The 25,647-nt window shown below is 37.8% G+C and overlaps 1 protein-coding gene across 1 annotated transcript in view; it reads left to right on the forward strand.

Annotated features, from left to right (window-relative positions):
* The window catches only part of LOC124594074 (ATP-binding cassette sub-family C member 4-like), a 296,842-nt gene that overhangs the window by 210,352 nt on the left and 60,843 nt on the right, over positions 1–25,647 (forward strand). Inside the window, exons 17-19 of the mRNA XM_047132424.1 lie at positions 3,892–3,998; positions 9,782–9,905; positions 19,502–19,675. Of these exons, the coding sequence (XP_046988380.1) occupies positions 3,892–3,998; positions 9,782–9,905; positions 19,502–19,675 (405 nt within the window). The remainder of the gene's footprint in view (positions 1–3,891; positions 3,999–9,781; positions 9,906–19,501; positions 19,676–25,647) is intronic.

Raw genomic sequence — 25,647 nt, forward strand, 5'->3', positions numbered from 1 at the left:
CTAGGTCGTCCAGCCAATGCACTACAACGACGTCGTAAATGTCTTTTGTGAATAGGAATGGCGCCCATAAAAATTCGCGAGGTTCAATGTTCACTGTGGACAGGATGCTGTTAGGAGAGCCATCAGGTGGTGGTGTCCTACGGCTTGTAGAGTTTTCTGGGAAGGCTCAGGCCTTCAAAACAATTTTAGAAGGAACGCCACATTTATGGTGGCTTTGAAATGATCTATATTTGGACACAAAAGCACTTCTCTTGGTTTAGCTGAGACTTGCTGGTCAGATGTGCAGTAATGTTCAGGCTGACCAGATAATGATCTCAATGATAAACTGTGTTGTTCACTTCGGAGCTTTATAAAAAAACTAAACTGCACTCGAACAGGCCATGAAGGCCCAGTGGTTCCTACCAGCCACCGCGTCATCCTCAGCCCACAGGCGTCACTGGGCGTGGATATGGAGGGGCATGAGGTCAGCACATCATTCTCCCAAAGTAATATGCTGCCTAAAGTGTCTTTGGGAAAAGAACAAGTTGGAAGCTCACCGTTTCCTCCTCTATGTGTGGGAATTTATGCGTAGGGGATTGGCGGCTTCTCCTGAAAAGAGAAGAATGTTGTTAATTCTGATTAGGATTGGCTGATGAGTAGGGCAGACTAGTTAGAGAGGAGACATGGAAGTCGTGGAGTCTTGTGATTGGTATGAAACCTCTGTGGGACAGTTGTGGGAGTGCTTTTATGGGGTTTACAAAGGTTTCATGGAAAGTGCGGAAAGGAGATACTTGGTCTTCTGATTGAGACTCCAGGCTGAAGTGTTTCTTCTGATTCTGACTCTAGTCTGGAGAGGGTATTGGTCTTGCCGTTTCTTAGGAGTGGGGTGCACTTGAAACACTTCTTCTGAGCGTGACTTCGCACTAGCACTTGTCTTGGTTGGAGAGCCTGTGATGCGGACTTAGCTGTACCCACAGTTTAAATCTCAGTCATCTCAGACAACTCGTCGTGCTGGGGGCAACCTTATTTGCGACCCGTCTGTCACTTTGACGTTCGATTTCCTTGTGCGAACTGCATTATAAGTGTGTCAAAGTGATCCATGATATGACTGGCAAACGGGAGTATTACACGCTGGAATATGCCGAGATTTCAGGACTCCGTTAGAGAGTAATTGGAGTTCGTGTAACAGATTGCTAGGGCGACTTTACACATTTCTTGGCCATGACAGGAAATTACAGGAGCCGCACATCGCTACTCTGCAAACGCTTGAACCACGACAGTCACCCGGGACAGCGCCGCACATCGAGAAAAGTGGTACTGTATTGCTGCTCCAGCTTGTCACGGCAAACAAGATCACCATCACGCCACATGTTCTCAGCTGCACCAACATAGTTTAATTTCTATGTGGAATAAATCCATAAAGGCCTATTCAGTGTTTGGTAATTTCACATTGCATTATCCATATTTTTAGTCAGAGTGAATAGTTCAATCCGTCTATCCTTGGTCTATGGCAGCTAGCCGCCCCACAGGGTTGTCCGCTCTTCACTGCATATTTGTGCTGTCAGCAGTTCATGTTTACTTTTTGTCATCATGCTTGATACTTATTTTTGTCCAATTTGAAACAATAAAGTTGTGTCATAACTTCTGTAAAAGATCAGTCCCATGTTGATATATTAATCACCCATCAACAATTGACAAAAACAATGACAGGGCCACTATTTCATTAACACTATTGCAGCACTTAGGTTAATTTAGATTCTCATAACTGTGATAACCTCTAATGCAGGCTATCAACAACAAACACAGTTAAAGGGCACAATCGATTTAGCAGACACATGGGACAGGTAGTCAAGTGGAAGGTTTACTAGATAAAGTGACTGCTGTCAGGACAGTAACTCGGAGCCTACTGTCACCTTCCAAAACATACTGCAAGTCCGGTGAAGTCTTACAGCAGTGTTTGTTTAACGCAGGATATCAGTTTGTTTGGTAAATAATGTGCTGCAGTAATTGTTAATCATTTAAGATCACATATTCATTTATATCCTAGAGTGGGAACCTGTGTATTTGGAGAATATTGGCTGAACTATTAAACAAATTGGAAATAGCAATGGATGGTTGTTGTACGATTAAGTGCTTACAGCAAATGTCATGATGTCATTAATTTATAGTAATTTACTACCCAGTCACATACTGAAATGTCAAAGTGTTGTACATCATAAATTAGGTTAATGCTTGCCGCAGTTTTGCACCGTTTTTAATTATAGTGTTACCTCGTAAATTATGGTAAAATTTACCGCCATTCCTTAAGTAGAATAGCTCTGTCACTGATGGTCCTCTCAGTGTGGTTAACGGTTCTTCTATGGTGGGGTTTAAGCAATTTCAGTAGCAATAAAAGTGGGAGGGAGATGCTCGATTCCTGTTGGACTGGACATAGAAGGTGCATATGTTGCCCGCCATTTCTACTTCACACAATTTCCCCAGAGGCATGAGTGGGCACCAGTCATGATGGGTGGCCTCGACACATGGCAGCTTCATTTTTCTGCCATTTCTAAGTTGTACAATTCCTCAAGATGTGTGAGCAGAGGGATGTTCCCTGGGGGAAGGGAATGGTTGTTCGGTTGGCGGTTAAGTCCAATTACCTGTTAGTGTAATCTGAAAACAGAAATGACCTTGAGATGAAATTGTTTATTTAAGGCTCAACCCACAATGATACCCTACTTACGTGAATATGTCACCATCAAACAGATGTTTCATAGAGACATGTGCAATGTGTGGACGAGCATTGTCTTGTTGAAAAATGGCACAATGATACTTCATATGATAGGTAACACATGAGGATGCATGATATTCATGACACATGGATGTGAGATGAAAGTTTTCTCACTCACTACCAACTGAGACCCGCTGTTGTACTCGATGGCTTATGACACATTGACACTAGGGTAACACCGCTGCAGCTCTCCAAAACGTTGGAAGACTGTAATCGCAAGCATAATCGCTGAATGTGATCATCTGGGTCAGTGAAGTAGTGAGAGTCATCACGAAACACAATGAGACGCTATTTATCAGAAGTTCAGCTTATCGATCACAGCAAACACAGCTGTTGTGTTGTTAACAGCAGCCTACGCATGGGAGAGTATTTTTCTAGTCCAGCTGCTGCTAGTCTTCGATCAATGGTGTGGGATGACACAGAAAGTAACAGGGTGTCCATTACTTGTCATCGCACGACTGATGAAAATGGGTTACAGAAATCCTAACTAGTGGTGGTCTGACATGGTCGACAGGAACCCTGATGATTATTATACTTGCACCCAACTGCCAAGTATGCACTTCAACATCAGGCAACTTTAGGCGCGAAGGACTATAGTTGTTTTTATACCCTAAAACAAAACAAACACATCAGGCAACTTTCACATCCAAATGTCCCACACATTTTTATTTAGCGCGATTCAACCAACCGGCGAAATGGGGACCTACAACGAGGCCCCTTTTAAATTCTGTCAGTTGTTGATAACACTGTCTCACATGACTATGCACCATCTTTGTGTCCTTAATCTAACGCTGCTCATGCCCTTATACACCCTACCAGGCCTGATGACAAAACTAAATACGAATAAAGCTAATACACTCTGGTGACCATTCAACCTGTCACATAGATTTGCAGCTCAAATAGTTCATTTACCAATGCGTGTACATGTACGAAGTGGGATTGATATCCGTCATGTCATCTGTGTGCTTCACTTTTATTGTCAAGCAGGGTATTTTCATCAACAAAATAATTAGCCCCGTAATGTAATTAGTACCACAAATAACAATCTAAACACAGATATTGTGTGAATGTACCCTCAGTGAACAGATTCTGAACTTTATTTTGTGTTGTAATAATAACTTATATGTTGTTCAATAATTCAGGAAGGAGCCCCGTGTTCTCTCATCTGTCTGACACCCTCAATGGACTGACTACAATAAGAGCATCGGATATCCAGGATGTAGTTAGAAAGGAATTTGACGATCACCAGGTTAGTATCTACTCACATACATGGCAACAAATGTAATTAGAATACTTATGTTGTTTCCTTCTGCGTCCGGAGTTAGGACCTAGTGCGTGTGCGCGTACACACACACACGCACACAGACAGACAGGGTGAGAGAGAGAGAGAGAGAGAGAGAGAGAGAGAGATGCCGACATTGAAAGAAGCTGAGCAAATACTGAAGTTATTGGTCTGAAGGAGTGGGCATCTTACCATTTTAATTAAAGCTTTCTGCACTGTTCCTAAATTACTTCGATGCTTCAGGCGGCTGCTGGAGTTCATTCAGTTAACCGTAGTCTTTTCCTTGCCCCAGTATGCTGGCGACGTTAACTGTATCTTAACTATTTTTCTTCCCTCACACTCTGGACCACCCATAAGACTTTATGTGCTCTTATTCTTCCAGGAGTGCGCTAGTCAAATTATCCAGCTTTTGCCGTATGAGATTACTCGTTATGGGTTTCCTTTTGTCACTTCTTATTGAGAGATACTGTCCAACACGCACAGCATGCCAAACAACATAATAAATGGTTTCGCAAGAAAATTTCAAGTAATTTGTTTTCGGTTATATAGAATACAAGGAAGCAGGATTTGGGTTTAACGTCCATTCGACATTGAGCGCATTAGAGACGGTCTGTAGTATAAACTAGCACACAAATTCGGTGGACTGTGGGAACAAATGTTCCCGTCAGCCTTGATCAGTTAGAAGGTACATTGCTACCTGGAGAAGAGTCTATAAAGATCTCTTACATATTATGGGGATTACGGAGTTCAAATTCAGGAGATACTGGGAGCAAAGATTGTGGAATGTTTTAACATTCTACCACAATACTGTAGCTGCAGTTACACTTCTCATTGACAGAGAAACGATAAGGAATTAGCTAAATTCAAGATAGTTTTCACAGCATTGTTTTAGCTAACTGATAAATAGGATGTTTATTTTAGTTTCAGAATTTTACGAACTGTATCCTTGAATTGGTAAATTCCAGTTTCGAACGGTAATATGGCGCACTGGACACAATCATAAAAACAGTCAGGTCATTAAATGCATCCGCTTGCTATGCCATCTAGTCAGATTATACGCATCTGTCAGTCCTGGGAACTAGAAAGACGCAATCATACCTCAGAAAAGTTGGATATTTCAATTATTTCTACTCGTTTCATTCAACATTGTTTTATATTGTTTTTCTTTAGGTAATTTGGGTATGAGATTGATATCTGTCATTGAGGAAACTGCGGAGAATACTGCCACTGTTTTTACTTTGAGACTGAGATCAACGATCCGTTATATGGACAGCTCGTCGTCCGTTCGACGAAGTTAAGGAGCGAACTGACGAAGGGATCTTCCTGGCATTCTTCACAGATGATCAGTGTGACCATGGAAAGCCTGCATGAGAAGATGGGACGGGGAATGGAATTTGACGCCTTGACCTCCACTCGTGGTACCATGTGAATGCAAATATTGGCCCAAATATGACGATAATACCTATGATATAAACTATTATAATGAAGGCAATAAGAAAGTGCTTTATCACCGTTGGACGTCGTGCTTAAACCAACTACTCTACTACAATTTTCTTCACTTCTTGTCTATTCTGCTTAGCGTCCTTCAGTAGAGCGCCAGAACGAAGGTTGCTCAACCACGAAATGGAAATAAAATTCTAACAGTTCAAGTATACCGCATGTCTTCGTGGGGGAGCAAATTCCTCATGAGGGTTCGTGATCAAAAATGGTTCAAATGCCTCTGAGCACTATGGGACTTAAGTTCTGAGGTCATCAATCTCTTAGAACTACTTAAACCTAACTAACCTAAGGACATCACACACATCCATGCCCGAAGCAGGATTCGAACCTGTGACCGTAGCGGTCGCGCGGTTCCAGACTGTAGCGCCTAGAACCGCTCGGCCACACCTTCCGGCGTTTCGTGATCCAAAGTACTGATTAAGTAATTCCAAGTAGCAAACAATGCTATGTTAATGTCGTGATTACAGGTACTGGAACGTGGCTTCATTGCTGCTCATCTGCATCTACATGATTACTCTATAGTCCACAGTTATATGCCTGGCAGAGGGTTAATCGTGCCACCTGCAAAAAGTATTTCCCTACCCTTTCAATCTCGAAGGGGGCACGGGACAAACAAAGACCTAAATCATCCCGTGCGAGCTTTGATTTCGCTTATTTAGTTGTTATGATCATTTCTCACTGTGTAGGTGGGTGACAACAAAACATTTTCGCATATGGAGGAAAAAGTTGGTGACTGAAATTTCTCGTTGAATCGAACAGTAATACATATAATGAATACTAGAAGTTAAGGCTATATCTACCAAGTGTACCGGTATAAAATGAGCGTTAAGACACAAATATGTCGATAGGGAATATTTGTTGTGAACGAGCATTAATTTTTTTTTGGTTGGTATGACATCTGTCAAAGATATTTAATAAAGACTACATCAAGTCATGGAACAAACAACATCATATCTTTTCATCGTGTTAACAATGTCGAATTTTGTACCAGAAAGTAATGATTTGCGGAAAGCGTTAATTTTTTGTTTTCATTTGAAAAAAAGTGCTGCAGAGTCGCATCGAATGCTTGTCGAGGCATATGGTGATCATGCTCTATCAGAAGCAACATGCAAAAGATGGTTTCAACGGTTCAGAAATAATGATTTTGATGTAAGATGTGAAGGACGTGGAAGACCACCAAAAAAGTTCGAAGACGCCCAATTGCAAGCAATATTGGATGAAGATGATACTTTGAGTCAGAAGCAAATGGCAGCAATGCTAAATGTTGCACAACAATCAATTTCTGACCGTTCGAAAGCTATGGGAAAGATCCAAAAGTGTGGAAAACGGGTGCCACACGAATTGAATGAAGGTAAGACAGATGAAAAACCGAAAACCATTTGTCAAATTTTGCTTCAAAGACATGAAAGAAAATCAGTTTTGCATCGAATTGTTACTGGTGATGAAAATTGATTTATTTTAAGAATCCTAAACGGGAAAAATAATTCGCTAATCCGGGATAACCATCAACATCGACTACAAAACCAGATCGATTCGGCAAGAAGACAATGTTCTGTGCCGGTCGGTGTGGCCGAGCGGTTCTAGGCGCTTCAGGCTGGAACCGCGCGACCGCTACGGTCGCAGGTTCGAATCCTGCCTCGGGCATGGATGTGTGTAATGTACTTAGGTTAGTTGGGTTTAAGTAGTTCTACGTTCTAGGGGACTGATGACCGAAGATGCCTTTAATAGGTTCCACAACGAAACATTGTCTCGAAATTTGGTAGAAAAACCGAAGAAATTCTGGTCGTATGTAAAGTACTCAAGCGGCAAGACGCAGTCAATACCTTTGCTGCGCAGTGCCGATGGTACTGTTACCGACTACTGTGCCGCTAAAGCGGAGTTATTGAACGCAGTTTTCCGAAATTCCTTCACCAGGGAAGATGAATGGAATATTCCAAAATTTGAAACACGAACAGCTGCTAGCATGAGTTTCTTAGAAGTAGATGCCTTAGGGGTTGCGAAGCAACTCAAATCGCTTGATACGGGCAAGTCTTCAGGTCCAGATTGTATACCGATTAGGTTCCTTTCAGATTACGCTGATAGAATAGCTCCCTACTTAGTGCTCATATACAACCGCTCGCTCACCGATAGATCTGTACCTACAGATTCGAAAATTGCACAGGTCACACCAGTGTTTAGGAAGGGTAGTAGGAGTAATCCATCGAACTACAGACCTATATCACTGACGTCGGTTTGCAGTAGGGTTTTGGAGCATATACTGTATTCAAACATTGTGAATCACCTCGAAGGGAACGATCTATTGATACGTAATCAGCATGGTTTCAGGAAACATCGTTCTTGTGCAACGCAGCTAGCTCTTTATTCGCACGAAGTAATGGCCGCTATCGACAGGGGATCTCTCATTGATTCTGTATTTCTGGGTTTCCGGAGGGCTTTTGACACCGTTCCTCACAACCGACTTCTAATCAAGCTGCAGGCCTATGGGGTATCGTCTCAGTTGTGCGACTGGATTCGTGATTTCCTGTCAGGAAGGTCGCAGTTCGTAGTAATAGACGGCAAATCATCGAGTAAAACTGAAGTGATATCAGATGTTCCCCAGGGAAGCGTCCTGGGACCTCTGCTGTTCCTGATCTATATAAATGACCTGGGTGACAATCTGAGCAGTTCTCTTAGGTTGTTCGCAAATGATGCTGTAATTTACCGTCTAGTAAGGTCATCCGAAGACCAGCCAGTATCAGTTGCAAAGCGATTTAGAAAAGATTGCTGTATGGTGTGGCAGGTGGCAGTTGACGCTAAATAACGTAAAGTGTGAGGTGATCCACATGAGTTCCAAAAGAAATCCGTTGGAATTCGATTACTCGATGAATAGTACAATTCTCAAGGCTGTCAATTAAACTAACTACCTGGGTGTTAAAATTACGAACAACTTCAGTTGGAAAGACACTTAGAAGATGCAACAAGTCCACTAAAGAGACAGCTTACACTACACTCGTTCGTCCTCTGTTAGAACATCGAAAGGCGCAAAAAAGAGCAGCTCGTTTTGTATTATCACGTAGTAGGGGAGAGAGTGTGGCAGATATGATACGTGAATTGAAATGGAAGTCATTACAGCAAAGATGTTTTTCGTCGCGGCGAGATCTATTTACGAAATTTCAGTCACCAACTTTCTCTTCCGAATGCGAAAATATTTTGTTGAGCCCAACCTACATAGGTAGGAATGATTATCAAAATAAAATAAGAGAAATCAGAGCTCGAACAGAAAGGTTTAGGTGTTCGTTTTTCCCGCGCGCTGTTCGGGAGTGGAATGGTAGATAGTATGATTGTGGTTCGGCGAACCCTCTGCCAAGCACTTAAATGTGAATTGCAGAGTAGTCATGTAGATGTAGATGTAGATGTAGATGTAGAAGATGTTAAGTCCCATAGTGCTCAGAGCCATTTTAACCATTTGAACAATGATCTGTGTTTGGTGGGATGAGAAAGGTGTGGTGTATCATGAGCGTCTAAAACACGGTCAAACTGTGAATACTAATTGCTACAGAAAACAAATGATCAATTTGAACTATGCATTGATCGAAAAAGACCAGAATGGGCCAGAAGACATGGCAAAGTAATTATTTTTACACGACAATGCACCTGCACACAAAGCAAAACTGGTTCAGGATACAATCAAAACACTTGGCTGGGAGCTGCTACCCCACTCGCCGTATTCACCAAACTTGGCCCCTTCCGACTACCGTTTGTTTTCATCAATGGGACACGCATTGGCTGAGGAACACTTCGATTCCTACGAAGAAGTCGAAAATTGGGTGTCTGAATGGTTTGCTTCAAAAGACGAACATTTCTACTGGCGTGGTGTCCACAAATTGCCAGAAAGGTGGTCAAAATGTATAGAAAGCAATGGTCAGTACTTTGAATAAAATGTTTTTACTTTTCAATTCTAAATTAGTGTTTCATTTTCGCAATAAAACGCTCATTTCATACCGGTACACCTGGTAGTGCATTACGAAAATACTGTTTTTGAACGACTGACCGTTTCGTTAGGCCGCCTATTTGGCCCATAGGTAAAATTTTGAACTGCTTGTTTCGTGTAGCAAGATACTGGTATTTTCACCTAATCCATATCTTCTAGTTCGAGAAGCAGGTATTTAAACAGATAATTGTTGTCATATTTACATCTGCATAACGTTATATATTTATTTGCGCGCATAAAATAGTGAACGACTAGTTACCTGGACTTTGTCTCGTCGTAGGACCGCCACACTTCAGCTTGGTTCCTGTACATTACGAACGGAAGCACTCTCGGCATATGGCTTGACCTTCTCAGCAGTATTTTCGTTACAATCGTCACATTCAGCTTCCTGGTGCTTTCTACAGGTGAGGTCTCTCGAAAAATTGCTACTCTAAATGTCAGTGTATGTTCTTTCACCTGTAACGGTAAAACGTTGTAGATCAATAGCAATGTCACGTGTGACAAGAAACAAGGTACGGAAACGAAGTGTGCGTTGTCTGACACTTGCTGTATTATTTTTCTCAAGCAGCTGACACTTGCAAAAGATCCATTGATATAACTTATGAAGCACACTATTGTAGTGTAATTTGCGAATTGGTAGAAATTTTAATATAACTGCATGAAAGAAATTTAAGAATACTTGATTAAGTTCGAATTTGATATTTTTATTAACAAGTTATCAATTAGTAAGTGCTACAAATTTTCATAGCAACTTCATTTGTACACTTGAGATGAGAGATTGACAGAAATTAAGTTGTTGTATTATTCGTTCAGTAAGCAGGTACTTTTGGTTTAGTGTAATTGTAATGTACATAATTCCTTTTAATTTGTTAAAAGTATATTTTTAGGCTCAGGTCACACCAACAATATTATTGACAGATTAAACTTTTTTCCAAGTTATCAGCAAATGATCTGTTCGCAACAATGGCATTAGTCAGTTCTGCAAAATTATAATGAAGCACTCTCCGGTAACAGTTTGTTCTTCAAAGATGAAAGACCCATAAAGTTTCTTGTGAGACATGACACAAAAAGCATTGACCATTGGAGAATCTCGCTCGTATTTGGCAATGTTATGCAAGTTTCCTATTCCCAATTTTTGCAGTAATGTCTGTTTGCATCCCCATATGTATGAAATGCTGCCTCATCCAAAAAAGTATTAAAATCACAAGACATTCATTTTTGACTTGCGATCCACAGCAAAACTCGAATCGTTGGTCTTCGTGTTTAGGATAGAACTTTGCAGTAACTGTAATGTGCAAGTTTCATGTTTAATTTTTTAAGCAAGATGCACCACTCAGTCATTGTTGACAATTCCATCTCCCATGAAGCTCTGCATAGATGTTTTGCCAGACTTCATGTGAAAGCTTCTCTGCACATTTATTAATGTCATTTGCATTTACACTTGATTGACCACTTATCTTTTTGTCAAACAAACACTCACTTTCAACTAACTTTACATGTCAATTGTAGATTGGCTGTCGGGTTGGTGCTACTTTACCATTCTTCATCCTAAATCTTCGTAGAAAATATACAGAACTCTCTGTTTTGTCAAATTTTAGAATGCAGATAAACCTCCTCAAATCCAGAAAGCACCGTCTTTGTTGTGATATCAGCTTCTGTCATGGAAGTGACTTTCGAATTAAATGTATTGTTACTTTGTCATGCTATTCAATCAGTATATGTATGCCGTTTCTGGGCCAAAGAATATATTTTTAAAAACTTCCTGTCTTAAAAAAACTATGAATTTCACTGTATCCCCTGTTTAAAAAATGCATCTATTTCAATGAATGAAATTTTTATATGATTAAAAAAATAAAAAGTATACGAAAATTTATTCAGTTAAAATTTAATATTTAAAAAAATAAATTTATTCAGTTAAAATTTTAAATAAAAAATTATAAAATTCAGTCAAATTCAATAATGTGAACTAAACGATCTATATTTTTTCAAAACTAGATATATAAAATTAAGTCTGATAATGTTCTGCAATTTTTTTGCCTTCTGAAAAGATTGTAGTATGATGATCCAAAAGAGTAATTTTAAACTTTTTATCGAAAAGTAATAACACCTCTGGGCCATACTTAGTTACCAAAATTTTAGCTTTTTTTCATATCTGTTAATTTAGTGAACACCTTTGTGTAGGCATTGCTATAACTGTTGAGTTCACTTACTAGATTTTCAACACAGTCAATCATTTTCATTTTATTTTCTTTATTTATATACAAACATATTAGTTTTTCGAATTGTTTGAATTGAAAATTCAAAAATTTGAAATTTTCTGTTAGTATTTTGTGTTGTGAAGCATAAGTTAAATTCGTTTTTCCATATATAATAAAATATGCAAGTGTAACATTTGGTATGTTTTCATTAAAAGAGCAGACAATTCATTGTTGTGTTTTGAGTATTTAAAATGCTCATTCATCTAGTCATATTTATGACATAGATAGGATAATTTCCAATAAAATTGAATTAACATCATTATTTGTGTTGTTCTTTTAAAATTTTGGAAGGCATTTTAAAAAGTTATTCTGGCGAACAAGATCCCATAATTCGTGTGTATAAATTTCATTTCTTCTTTTTATAGATATTTTGCAATTTAATGTGATCGAATAAAGGGAAATCAATTAACTAATTATTTTTTCGACTAGTTTGGGAAACAATGAACATAAAATAAGGCATTTCAAACCCTCCAAATTATAATAATTAGTGACATCTAGTTCAAAATTCCTTTGCCATTTAATCCAGCAATTTCAATGGTTTGTGGTTCAATGAAAGAACTGTGAATTCTTCAATTTTTCATTCTTTCTTGTTCTAGTTGAAGTGATTATTCAAGTTCATATTTTATGACTGCTCACAGATTTATATTGATTCATCAACTATTTTTCATTATTTCAGAGTGTGGTTTTTATTTCAATTCCAGCTTCATTTATATTGGCCCATCTGGGAACTGAATCCTTATAACTTGAACTGAAATTAAAAATTACTGTTTACTTTCTTTCCCAAATTATTTCCTTAGTATTTTTAAAAATCCACCGAATATTTCTAATGAATAAAGTACTTAGTTTTTTACCTTTTTATTTTTCCATTACTAAGAATGTGACCTTCGATAGTTAATTCATTTGATAGCAATGAGGTAACCAAATAAGAACTGATGAAAAGTAAATGGATGTTCTGTTCTAGATAGAATATTGTTTCCTTTTTTAACTGTGATAACAGTTTTGTCGAATAATTATCGATTAATTCTTTATTAGATTTTCCATCATACAATGGGTAATCTGTTCCATAGTTTCAATGATACGGAAAGTCATATAAAGTTCTGAATAATTGTGTTGAATCCATCTGACTCAAATATTAGTATTATTTTCTGTCTGTCTGTCTGTCTGGAATATTTAAATTATTCTTCGTTTTGGTAGTAATTCGGAAAGAGTAAAATTGGTAACTGAGTATTTTGTTCATGAAAGGAAAAAATATTCATCAAAGAAAAAACATTATCAAGTCAAGTCATTCTTAATTGAATTGTTGAAGTCAATGATATCCACAGTTTAGTCTGTTACAGTAATTACTGTAAGTTCTGAATAGTGTCAAAAATTGGAATATTTAGAGGAAACTTTGGTTCACAAATTACTGGTCCTCCAAATTCAGGTTTTAGTTTAGAGGAATAGTACTAGTTTCTCTTTGAAAATGATCAGTATGTTTTGGAAACATTCCCCTAGATATTTAAAACTTATAAATAGTTCCTATAGTGTTATTTTTGTTAAATTATTACCAACCAGTTTTTCATTGGGTTCAATAATTTGGCCATTAATACCTAAAATTTGTCCACTACTGTCTTCTTCATTAGTCACTTTTGTCACTTTAATGTCACTTTTAACGGTAACTCTGTTTAAAATTGTATCCTTTTTTATGTGTATATTAGGTTTTCTTGAATGAACAAATTTTTCCAAATGTTTGAGACTTTACTGAGCAACAGGAATTTCTATTATTTCTTAGTGTATAACTTATTATTTTCAGTATAATATTTGGTGTTAAAGAAGTTGAATAAAAACGAACTAATGCATAAGTTTCTCGTATAGGAACTATTAATCTTTCTTTACGAACAGATGCTTTAGTACTCAGTTTAAAAACATGATCCAGATATTATTAATAAAAATTATACAAATAAATGACAGATTGAGAACTAAAAATAAGAATTCTGGAAAAGATAAAAAAATCAGCATAGTACACTTTTACAAGCTTTTATTTGATATTCAATAATATCCCAAAGTAACTGTAGACAGACAATGTTACTGATTGATAATTACATTCTAGCACTGTAATGCTTAAAATGGAATAAAATTAAACATTTTCAGGTTCATTCCAAAAGTTAGAACCACCAAAATACTAACAATTAATGAGGATGAGTGAAAAACTTGAAGACAAAGTTAATGAAAAATTACTCCTTTTATTCAAAATATTGAGTAAATTATTCCATTAAATGACAATCAAAATAATTAGGTTCTTATATTTGACGATACCATTCTTGAAAACCTGGCTACAGTTAAATAACAAACCAATTAGTAAATTCGTAATTTTTTTAATGTATTGACACAAGGTGACACAAATGTAAATTATATTTATCATGAACTTGCTGGAGGTCATGTACAATTTTACCAGTTTAAGGGAATGTGAAGTAAGTATTGAAATAATGATTTTGATTGTATGATGATGGGTATGACAAGAAAAATTACAAATGTTAAATACAGGGAAATGTTTAAGAGGCTTTTAAACATTACAAAATTGTTAAGGTTTTCATGGCCACTTGTTGACAAACTGCCTATTGGCTTCTGTCTCGGGTTCTTTGGCTAACGTTCATCTAATGATTTTTCTGACGTTTCGCCACCACGAGTGGCTGGCTTTGTCAAAGCTTCACCCTCCATTGCCGGTGGTGAACTGGAGGCGAGGTCGCGGCCGCAGACTATATGTACCTGGCGCGCCAACGTCCGAGGGCTTCTCCGTGGTCATTTCCGGTGCGGTTCTCCTCTTGCTACCTGCGACGGTCGTTCGCTGCAGTACGAGAAGACAGGATCCGTTTACCTTAAGGCTTTCCTCTTTCTTGTTGAAACTGTTCGCGTGTTTTTGGATTTCTACAGCTTCTCTGAACAAGCGCGTATGATAGTGCTTCTCTACAGCCAGAACTTCCGTGTCGGCGAATTTTATTACGTGTTCGGTCTCATTCAGTGCGTGCTCTGCCACAGCCGATTTCTCCACCTGCCCCAACCTGCAATGCCGCTTATGCTCTTTGATCCTGGTGTTAATGGATCGTCCAGTCATTCCGACATAAACTTTTCCGCATGTGCAAGGTATACGGTATATTTCCGACATTGAAAGTGGGTCTCTTTTCTCCTTCGCCGATCTAAGACACTCTTTGATCTTCCTTGTCGGTTTGAAAATCGTCTTTACGCCGTGTTTGCGCAATATACGGCCGATTCTGTCCGTCACTCTGGGACGTAAGGCAGAAAGGCCGTACCCGATATTTCTTTTTCTGGTCCCTTACTTCGCCGAGTGTTTGGCTCTGTTACACTTCTAATCTAATTTGTGGAGTACCCATTGCTCCTCAGAAATGTTTCCAGGTGTTGCATTTCTCGTTTGAGGTGTCGAGGCTCACATATTCGTCCTGCTCTCGTTACGAGCGTACTAATCATGCCTCTTTTCTGGCTCGGGTGGTGGTTTGACAGTTTGTGCAGGTATCGGTCCGTGTGTGTCGGTTTTCGATACACGCTGTGTCCCAGGTTTTCGCCGTCCCTTGTGACCAGCATATCTAGAAATGGCAGTTTCTTGTCCTTTTCTACTTCCATGGTAAATGTTACGTTGGCATGGAGGCTGTTCAAGTGTCTCAGGAATTCACCGAGCTGTTCTTCACCATGGCTCCACACCACGAAAGTATCATTGACGTACCTATACCACACCTTAGGTTTGCAAGTAGCCGAGTCCAGTGCCTGTGCTTAGAGTTGTTCCATGAAGAAGTTGGCCACCACTGGACTGAGAGGACTACCCATGGCGACGCCTTCCAGCTGTTCGTAGATATCGCCATTCCACGTGAAATAGCTCGTGGTGAGACATGCATAGAAGAGCTTTTTGGAGCCATTAGAAGTGTAACAGAGCCAAACACTCGGCGAAGTAAGGAACCAGAAAAAGAAATGTCGGGTACGGCCTTTCTGCCTTACGTCCCAGAGTGACGGACAGAATCGGCCGTATATTGCGCAAACACGGCGTAAAGACGATTTTCAAACCGACAAGGAAGATCAAAGAGTGTCTTAGATCGGCGAAGGAGAAAAGAGACCCACTTGCAATGTCGGGAATATACCGTATACCTTGCACATGCGGAAAAGTTTATGTCGGAATGACTGGACGATCCATTAACACCAGGATCAAAGAGCATAAGCGGCATTGCAGGTTGGGGCAGGTGGAGAAATCGGCTGTGGCAGAGCACGCACTGAATGAGACCGAACACGTAATAAAATTCGCCGACACGGAAGTTCTGGCTGTAGAGAAGCACTATCATACGCGCTTGTTCAGAGAAGCTGTAGAAATCCAAAAACACGCGAACAGTTTCAACAAGAAAGAGGAAAGCCTTAAGGTAAACGGATCCTGTCTTCCCATACTGCAGCGAACGACCGTCGCAGGTAGCAAGAGGAGAACCGCACCGGAAATGACCATGGAGAAGCCCTCGGACGTTGGTGCGCCAGGTACATATAGTCTGCGGCCGCGAGCTCGCCTCCAGTTCACCACCGGCAATGGAGGGTGAAGCTTTGACAATGCCAGCCACTCGTGCTTTCGAAACGTCAGAAAAATCATTAGATGAACGTCGGCCGAAGAACCCGAGACAGAAGCTAATAGGCAGTTTTTTAAACATTTCACATGAATATTGAACATATACACTGAATATAAACATTTAACATAAACACTGAACATAAATATTGAACTTAAAAAAGTAATTGACAATTTTTATTCTTAATAAATATTTACAAAATTTGACCCAGAAGTTGTTAAAAAGCTAGATGAAACAGAGAAATGAAAGAACAATTGAGAGAACAATTTAAAAAATGGAAAAAAAAATCAAGAATGGAATATGAAAAATTTGAAAAAGGACATCAACCAGTTACCAATGTAATCAGACCAGACAAAGAAGCAATCAAGGGACTACATGATAATGTGTTAAAAGTGACTGGAGAGAACAGAGAAGTTAGAAAACAAAAATTGTTCCTTATCATCAACATAATTTAGAAAATTTTGACTTTATCATGTCAATTAAACAATAAAAAGTTCACATCATGATTATACATTGAGTGAATCAGAAATAAAGAAACTGAAGACATAAAAAGGTAAAAATGAAGAAGAATAATCGAATATTAAAATAGGTAAAGAATGCTACAATTTATCAACAATAGCGTAGATAAAGATTTTGATTAAAACCTATTGGTAAATTTAAAAGTTTTAGAAAAGTATCAGTAAAATGTAATAGTGATAAATTAACAGTTGGAGAAAGTACATATGAAGGGACTTACTTATTGCTGGTTATAATTGCTGTGGCCCTGACACAAGATTAGAAGAAAGTTTATCTAGAGGAGATAAAGAAAGTAAACCATTAGACAAAGCTTGTAAAAAAGCTTGAAACTTTTTACAGAGATAATAAAGATTTGGAAAAATGCTAAAAGCTGATAAAGAGATACAATTACTTGAAAAACAAAGAATTTTGTCTTGCTGAAAAACTGGCTGCAACTGAAGCTGGATCAATAATGAATGGAAAATGAAAATTAGGTATGAGTATTCACACCAGTAATTATGTATGTGATTTATAAAAATTCTTTATTAATATTTAGTCTATATAAATGAATAACTTTAGTATTGTTTAGCAGACCATGGTGGCCGAGCGGTTCTAGGCACTTCAGTCTGGAACCGTGCGACCACTATGTTCATGGGTTCGAATTCTGCCTTGGACATGGCTGTGTGTGATGTCCTTAGGTTAGTTATGTTTAAGTAGTTCTAAGTTCTAGGGGACTGATGACCTAAGATGTTGAGTCCCATAGTGCTCAGAACCATTTTAGTATTAAACGAGATACTGGCAGAAGTAATTCTGTGAGGACCGGGCGTGAGTCGTGCTTCAGTAGCTCAGATGGTAGAGCACTTGCCCGCGAAAGGCAAAGGTCCCGAGTTCGAGTCTCGGTCGGGCACACAGTTTTAATCTGCCACCAAGTTTCGTATCAGCGCACACTCTGCTGCAGAGTGAAAATCTCATTCTGGCAACATTTTAGTATTGCTTATGCTTTACTTCCAAATAATAAAACGAAACCAAAATCAATTAATATTAAATTAAATAACAATGAGATGAATAATAATGTTAATTTTCAAATGATGCTCAAAACAGAAGGAGTTAAGAAAACAGTTGGAAATGTACTTATTACATTATACAATTCTTTTGTAAAAAAAAGTTATTGAATTTCTAATGAAAAAGAAACAAGATTCTCAAATAACAGAACACGAAGGCTGCTTCTTACCATTACTATTGCCATATTACCATATCTAGCAAGTAGTGACTCACTCACAATAGGATCCGCAGCCTCTGCAAATGCAATAATGAACATGGAAATAGAAAATAAAGGAAAGGGACTGACAGAAGCAAAAATAAAATAAATGTTAATAATGTAATAATCCTTTACATAATTTAGAGATAGAAAATTAATTAAACAATTAAAAATTTAAAATTTGGGGGCATTCATGTATTACAAATTAACTATTAATCTAAAAATTACTTAATACAGAGTAGTTAAATTAGATACATCAGATCATGTTGGCAATCAGTGGATTTGTTATTATAAATCAGAAAATATGAAATTTGTTTTTGTTTTGTTTTCTGGTAATACACCGAAATAATTGAGAAATCATTTGGGAATAAATGATTTATATTGTGATATTGAACGAATACAGAATTTAATAAATTTATTTTAGGCCATTTGTGTTTATTTGTCTTTAAACTTTGATCAGATGTTTAAAACTTTAATAAAACCATTAATCTAATAAAAGGTCATTTCTGACTATAAGTCATATCCTAAATACAAAGGAAAATTAGAAAAAGTCAAAGATTATCAATTATTAGTGAAGCATTATCTAATCATAGTAATAAGATAAAAATATTAGATCATAAATCAATATATTTAGTCATTAGAACCAAAAATTGAAAAAGAATTAACTTTGAAGTTTGAAGATTTTCAATCAGAAATAAAAAATATGACATATGGTATTCTATCATTAATATGTTTTAGTACCAGTTATTCTGACGGAGTTAGGACTAAAACAGTTTGTTTGTTGTGGTTTTCCCCCCATTTGTTACATTTCAGGTGTTCTATGACCCTCTGTACATTAATGTGTACTGGCAGACTTCAGTCAACAACTAATTAGTTGCTGTAAGTTTAGTTGGAGACTTAACAAATATTCACATTATCTCCCCTCTTTAGTTTATTTTTTGTGTTGTAGAAGACATCTATTACCAGTCATTTTTATACAGTGAGGAATTACATTATGAAGTGCACAATATTTATTAAACTGTATTTTTGTTAAACCATATGGGAATGTAATGTGAGATAACTGAATCAAAGAAGTGGCATCCATATTCATGGTGAAAATGCAAGGTATGAACTTTGATTATGATAATGAAGTATGTTTGCATTTTAGCTATGAAAGCAGTTACCTTTCAAAAAAGTACTGATTTGAACCTATCAGCTGTTATACATGGATTACGCTGCAAACACTTCCTGTCACAAATTCTTTTGGAAAAGGACTCATTCTCAACTTCACAGAATTAGTTGTATAAAAAATGCCAATTTCGGAATCTTCCTCTCACTAAACAAATTTTGTACTGCCACCACTGCATATATTGCGATGGCATGGCCAGTGCCCCAGTCTGGTATACATGTATAACTTTTAGGTTCATTCGGTGGTTCTGGTGTGGGTTTGGCCATATCACAGTCACTCATTCTGACGTGCATGCTCCAGCATGGCATTCTGCAGATGACTGAGGTGGTCAGCCAGATGACATCAGTGGAGAGAGTGCTTGAGTACACCAAAATACCACATGAAGCTGCTCTGGAATCTGCACCAGGTAAGAGGGGAAAATACAAAATGTTTCCACTTTGAACAATAAAAGCATGCCTACGGTACAAGGGCTGGATACAAAGTAGTTGTAACAGTGCTGTAATGTCAAACTGGTGATTCAGTGAGCTGCCATCTTCGTTGACACAATGGAGGCCTGTGTGACGAGTTTGTACAGCGAAAGGGGACAATACTCTGTTAATCTATTGCAGTGTGTAGACGGTTGAACGTCATAGTAGCAGTGCAACCACCGTAACGTCATGTCTACAAAGACAGGGTAACGTTCTTGGCACAGAATTGAAGTGTTACAAGGTCGGAGTATGCAACAATCTTTCAAGGGACTGGGTGAAGAGTATGGTGACACGGCATTGCCACACTGGACAGTCGCACAAAGAGTTAAAGCATTCAGATTAAGTAGAGATGCTGTGGAGGATCGCTCCTGTACAGGACAACCCTATGTGTATGACAATACAGTTCTTGTTTCCTTGTTGGACGTTAATCACCGGTAGACTACGAATGTCGTGGGAGCAGAAGTTGGAATATGCCACAGAATTGAGCTCCACATTCTGAGCGACATTCTGGGGTACCACAAAATTGAATCATGTTGGATACCCTATGAAAATGAGGTGCAACAATTGCAATGCTATGCCATCACACAGGATTTGTTGGGCCAGTACCAAAGTAACAACTTTCCCTGACACATCATCACTATCGATGAAATCTGAGCCCGCTCATACGTATAAAACTTGAAACGCCAACCCAGTGAATGGCGGCATCCCAGGTTTCCTCTACAGAAACTATTGTAAACATGATATTCATTGCAGCGTATGACACTGATGGCTTAATACTGCATCACACTCTACCACCAAGGGTGATGGTAAACACTGCTTACTACCACATGGTCCTGCAACACTACTTTTGTCGAGTGCTCAAAGGAAAGTCATTTCATGGAACAGCATCCCATCGTTCTGCATGACAATGCACGATGCCACACCAGTGTTGCTGTTCAGGAACTCATGTGCCACTGACAATAGCAGAGTATGGAACATCTACCATACTCACCCAACATGAGTCCCTGCAATTACGATGTCTTTGCCAAAATGCAAGAACCTCTGTGAAGTATCTGGTACAACACCAGAGAAGACATTATGCACGTGATAGAGCGGCCAACATGGGACATCAACGGAAACAGACACAGATGGTGTATGACGCCTTCCTGACAGTTGGCAAAAGGTCATAAATAGTGTGGGCGATTGTATTGAATATTTCACAATAAAATCAGTTTGGAGAAAAATCATAGTTCTCATTACTCTCTATCCAGCCTTTGGATGTAAAATAATATCTTGATGTTGCTACATAGTCTGGGTGAGAGTCATATGAAACTCTTGATGCTAAAGTACGATAAAATTGAAGGTAATACCTATTTCTGGCTGACTTTTTTCATGTAGGAAACAATATAAATTGTATTATAATATATGTATAAAATTAAGGGGAAAGAAGTGATAACATTTTCATTTCGTACATTCCTTTTTCAGAAAAAATCAATTTAAGAAAAGAATTTAAACGTATTACGTTTATTACCTAAGCTTTCCTCATTCTTTCTTATTTAGCAGGTATAAGATTATTATGAAAACAAACAAAAATTTCATTACCAAAAAGTGCAAAACAACCCCCCCCCCCTCATAGCCCTCCACAAATCTTCTGTGTTTCAGACTTTTCTGACCCTATGTATATGGCACTACATGGAGGCTCCATTCATCTGGACAGCTATTAGGTTTATAGGCGACAATGTTGGTTGTTTTAGTCAAATGGTAACCTTACACATTACATTGACCTCTGGTTATACACACTTCCCTCAGTCATTGTATGTAGTAGAGTTTGGCTGAAGTAAAGAATCTTGGACATTGTATATATAGTTCCTGACAGCAGTTTGAAATTCAATCAAAAACCTGGTATTTTCAACAGTTAATTTTGGATCTAAATATATGACCCTCTTTGCATTATTGTATTTTAATTGAAGAGGCTAAATATAAATAACATGCAATGTCAAATACAGTACTCAAATTAACATTGAAAAAAGAATAATTTGTGTTTAAAATGAGGTATGTTCGATATTAATTTAAATGGAGCTTACCTCAACATTGTCTGTTGACAGTTTTTATCACCACTATACTCTGTCAGAGGCACCAAGTTTAAAGTGAATGATATTTGTTTTTATTATAACTTTCTTATTTTTACAGGTAAATGAATCTGATGGAATTTTAGCATAGGATCGATGCCCTTATGAAACCGTTATCTGCAAAATAGGGTAGTGCATTAAGCTGCGTAAGTCACAGGGGCAAGGGGCAGAAATTTTTGTTAATTTCTCAGCCAAATATTTACCGATTTCTTAAATTCAAAATGCTAACATAACCTACATAAAAAGAGCAATTCAGTAAAATAATAGTGAATATACTCAGATATCATTAAATACTTATTTTTTCAGCTTGAAAATTCAAAGTTAATATTCAAATGTGAGATACTTCTTCCCATACATAATTATGTAGGCGATTGTGACCTGTGTTTTATTGTTGAATACCACACACAATTTTACAGTAGTCTTCTGAGTGATACCGATTTTCCTTCTGCAGGTCATGTTGATCGCATTGATAGAATATTTCATTACAAAATTAAATGGACTTCTATCTACAAATCCCCTTCAACTGTGTAATTCGTTTAATACCAACAAATTCATCATTTACCTTCAGATAAATATTTGGTGTACCAAAATACCACGTTTCTTGAGGAAATATTTCATTACTTCTATTTTTTATATACAAGTTTTTTCTTGTTACCTAAACAAGAAACATCAGTAGTTTGTAGTTCATAGAAATATATAGGAACTTTAGGATTTTTCTCATTGTTCAAGCTCATAATTTGGTACATATTTAACAACAGGTACACAAATTTCCTCAGATTGTACAACAATTTTATCTTCATTTAGAAGTGTATCTTTTATTTCAACCCCAGCATCATTGTAGTGAGCTCATCTAAGCATCTGCAGCACTGGAAATATAAGTGAAAATTACAGTAAGCTCCCCTTGCAATAAAATTTCTTAATAGTTCCCAAAGAAAACACAGAGAATATTTAGCAGATATAACACTTCATATCATGACTCTTTCGTTTTATCTTTAAGGTACGATTTCAAATACAACAAAACTGATGATGAAATAAAAGGATGCTCTAGTCTGTATGTAACATTACTGATTATTTTCTTTCTTTATGGTTATCAAATCAGATAGCTTTGCCACATAATTATCAGTTAATTTTTATTAGCTTTTCCATCATAAGTTCGGTAATCTGTACCATCAGCTACAATAATACTGAAGCTAATGTACAGTTCAGCCTGATTAGGATGAAGTCATCTATCTCCTATATTTTGTTAATTTCTGTTATTTTAGGAGTATTTAGAGTATTTTTTGATTGCCCATTCACAGGGAATGAGTAGAACTGATAGATGTCTGTGTCATTCATCTAATAAGGAAAAAACTTTATTAAGATATTTCTAAAGTAACTGCTACAGTAGCAGCATTAAGGTCAATTAAATCATCATTTTAATCAGTTGTAGTAATTTCTAAATCCTGTATGGTGTCAAAAGTTGGGGCATACACAGAATAATGAGGTTCATGAATTAGTGGTCTACCAAATTCAGTATTAGGCTTGAATGAAGCAATAATATTAGTTTCTTGATGAAAATGATCAATATGCTACACAAACATTTCATCATCTAAATTAAAAATAATGTTAGTTAACTCATAGAGAATGATTTAATGAACATTCCCAGCAATAGCTTTTTTGTTAGCTTCAATAGTTTCACCACTAAATCCAAGAACACTTCCAATACTATCTTTCATATCAATATATAATTTAATACCACTCTGAATAATAATTCTATTTAAAGTTCGTCTGTTTTAATGTGAATATTTGTCTTTTTTGTATGAATAAAGTTTTCTGAACTTTGAAACTATATTGATATACAGGAAGTTCTATCTTTTCTCCAGCACAATACAATTTCTTGTTTTCTGATGTAATATTTGGAGTAGCAGAGATGCCACCACATAGCCCAAATGCATTGATCGGGACGTATAATATAGCACTGCACTCGACTGTGTCAAGTCACTTCCACATTTGGAGAGCGTTTGACTTAGCTTTCTGTATGTCTCTACATTTACAATCAATTTTAGAAGACAGAACGAGATGTTATGTCATGATCGCATATATAGATCTGACCTCAAATCGATAGAATTGCGAAAAGTGACCAGGGAATAGGTGTATATCGACCGAATATAAAGCCTAATGCGATGAACTTGAGGAAGTACTTTGCTATCTCCTGGTTTGCACCAAACAATTTGTATATCGGATCAAGTATGCTGCAACAGGAGGAATCCTGGAAAACGTGTACATCGAAACGAAGGGAACAAGGGAGGGAGTCAATTTTTTTCCCATTGTGACTGCATTATACAGTGTGTCCATTGAGGTACCAGTGATTCCGGATGCATCAATCACGTGACATAACCTGCGTTCTACTCTTATACAGCTACGTGTTCCGTATGTGTTTTAAAACACTGTCTACTTGCGTCCGTTAACGGTAAACCTGTCGGTCATCAGAGGACTTCCATCTCATGTGTGAAGAAACATGACACACTCCTCTAAAGAGCTTTCATTTATGCGATCGCCCCTGTCGCATCTTGGGTGTAAAATCGAGACTTCAGTGTCATAACTAACTTAGCGGTAAGAGCTTGTGTTGCGCATTGTCCGAGTGATGCGCCGTTTACAAGTTAGGACGGAATGATTTGTAATTTTCACATGTCGGATACTGCTGCTTTGCGTTTATCTGTTTCCTTGTAGGATTTATCCCGCGCAAGTAACTATCATTTTATGTAGGCCTAATGCAGCCATCGTATAATTTCTGAACCGCGATTGGATGTGAACAGTGGACACTATACGTCTGTGCAAAGCTATATTGCGCTCGTATGATGCACAACAAATGTTTTACCATTCGACAAGATAGTTCAGCGTAAAGAAACTGTGAAGAAGGATGTATGTCTGATAGGGGGGAAAGGTATCCAGTCTAACATTATAGCCAGTTTTTAAGTGCAGAACGTCGCAGTCTTAGGAGTGTGTGTGTTTATGTTCTCTATCTTACCAATACCTTCCAAGTACAGATCCTAAACTCTAGAACAATAATTTAGAATTGATAGCTTCGTTGATATAGCTAAAAATGTATCCAACTCAGTTCGTCTCGAACTCCATCGCGTATAAAAATATGTCTCTTGTTGTTCTTCTTAACTGTATTCTATTACATTACGGCACTTTGAAATCTGTTACTACACATCGATAAGGAGTGTAAGCTCCTCGACATGGTAACATCGCGAGAAATCTCGCGCACTTGGCTGGGCTGGGACTTGGAGAGCTATATTCATTCACGAGACGTGGAGTGTAGCGCTCTTCTTCTGATCGCTTGGAGATTAATTCTCTAACGGTGCTGCAGGGTGTGTTGGTCAATGACCATGTGAGGTTGGTCTTTTACCTAAGACGGGGAGAATGCTCTGTGACTTCCATACGCTGAGAGATAGATCGTAAATTAAACACTATGTTCGAAATGTTACAAATATGTAGAGCATTGTCTGATGCACTTTGATCATGTATGTGTTCGAGAATTAACAATAAATGCATGTACTGCACAGTAATCCACCCACATTCGTAATCATACTCATAAAGTGATGTAAAAGGGGCTGTTTAGCTGTGATACTGAAATTGGGGGCAATGCTGTCACATCAGTGGCCATTGCTGAACTTAGTGTAAAATTCTTCGAACTATCATGTCTGGTGCTTAATATTACAGTACATCGAAGGTATCTTTTGCATCACATCCGCGCATCGGTTACCATATAATGATTGAGTGAGATAGCCTGTTTGAGTTGGGGGAGAAGTTTTGTGGAT

The sequence above is a fragment of the Schistocerca americana genome, chromosome 2 (genome assembly GCF_021461395.2).
Source record: "Schistocerca americana isolate TAMUIC-IGC-003095 chromosome 2, iqSchAmer2.1, whole genome shotgun sequence".
Lineage (NCBI taxonomy): Eukaryota > Metazoa > Arthropoda > Insecta > Orthoptera > Acrididae > Schistocerca > Schistocerca americana.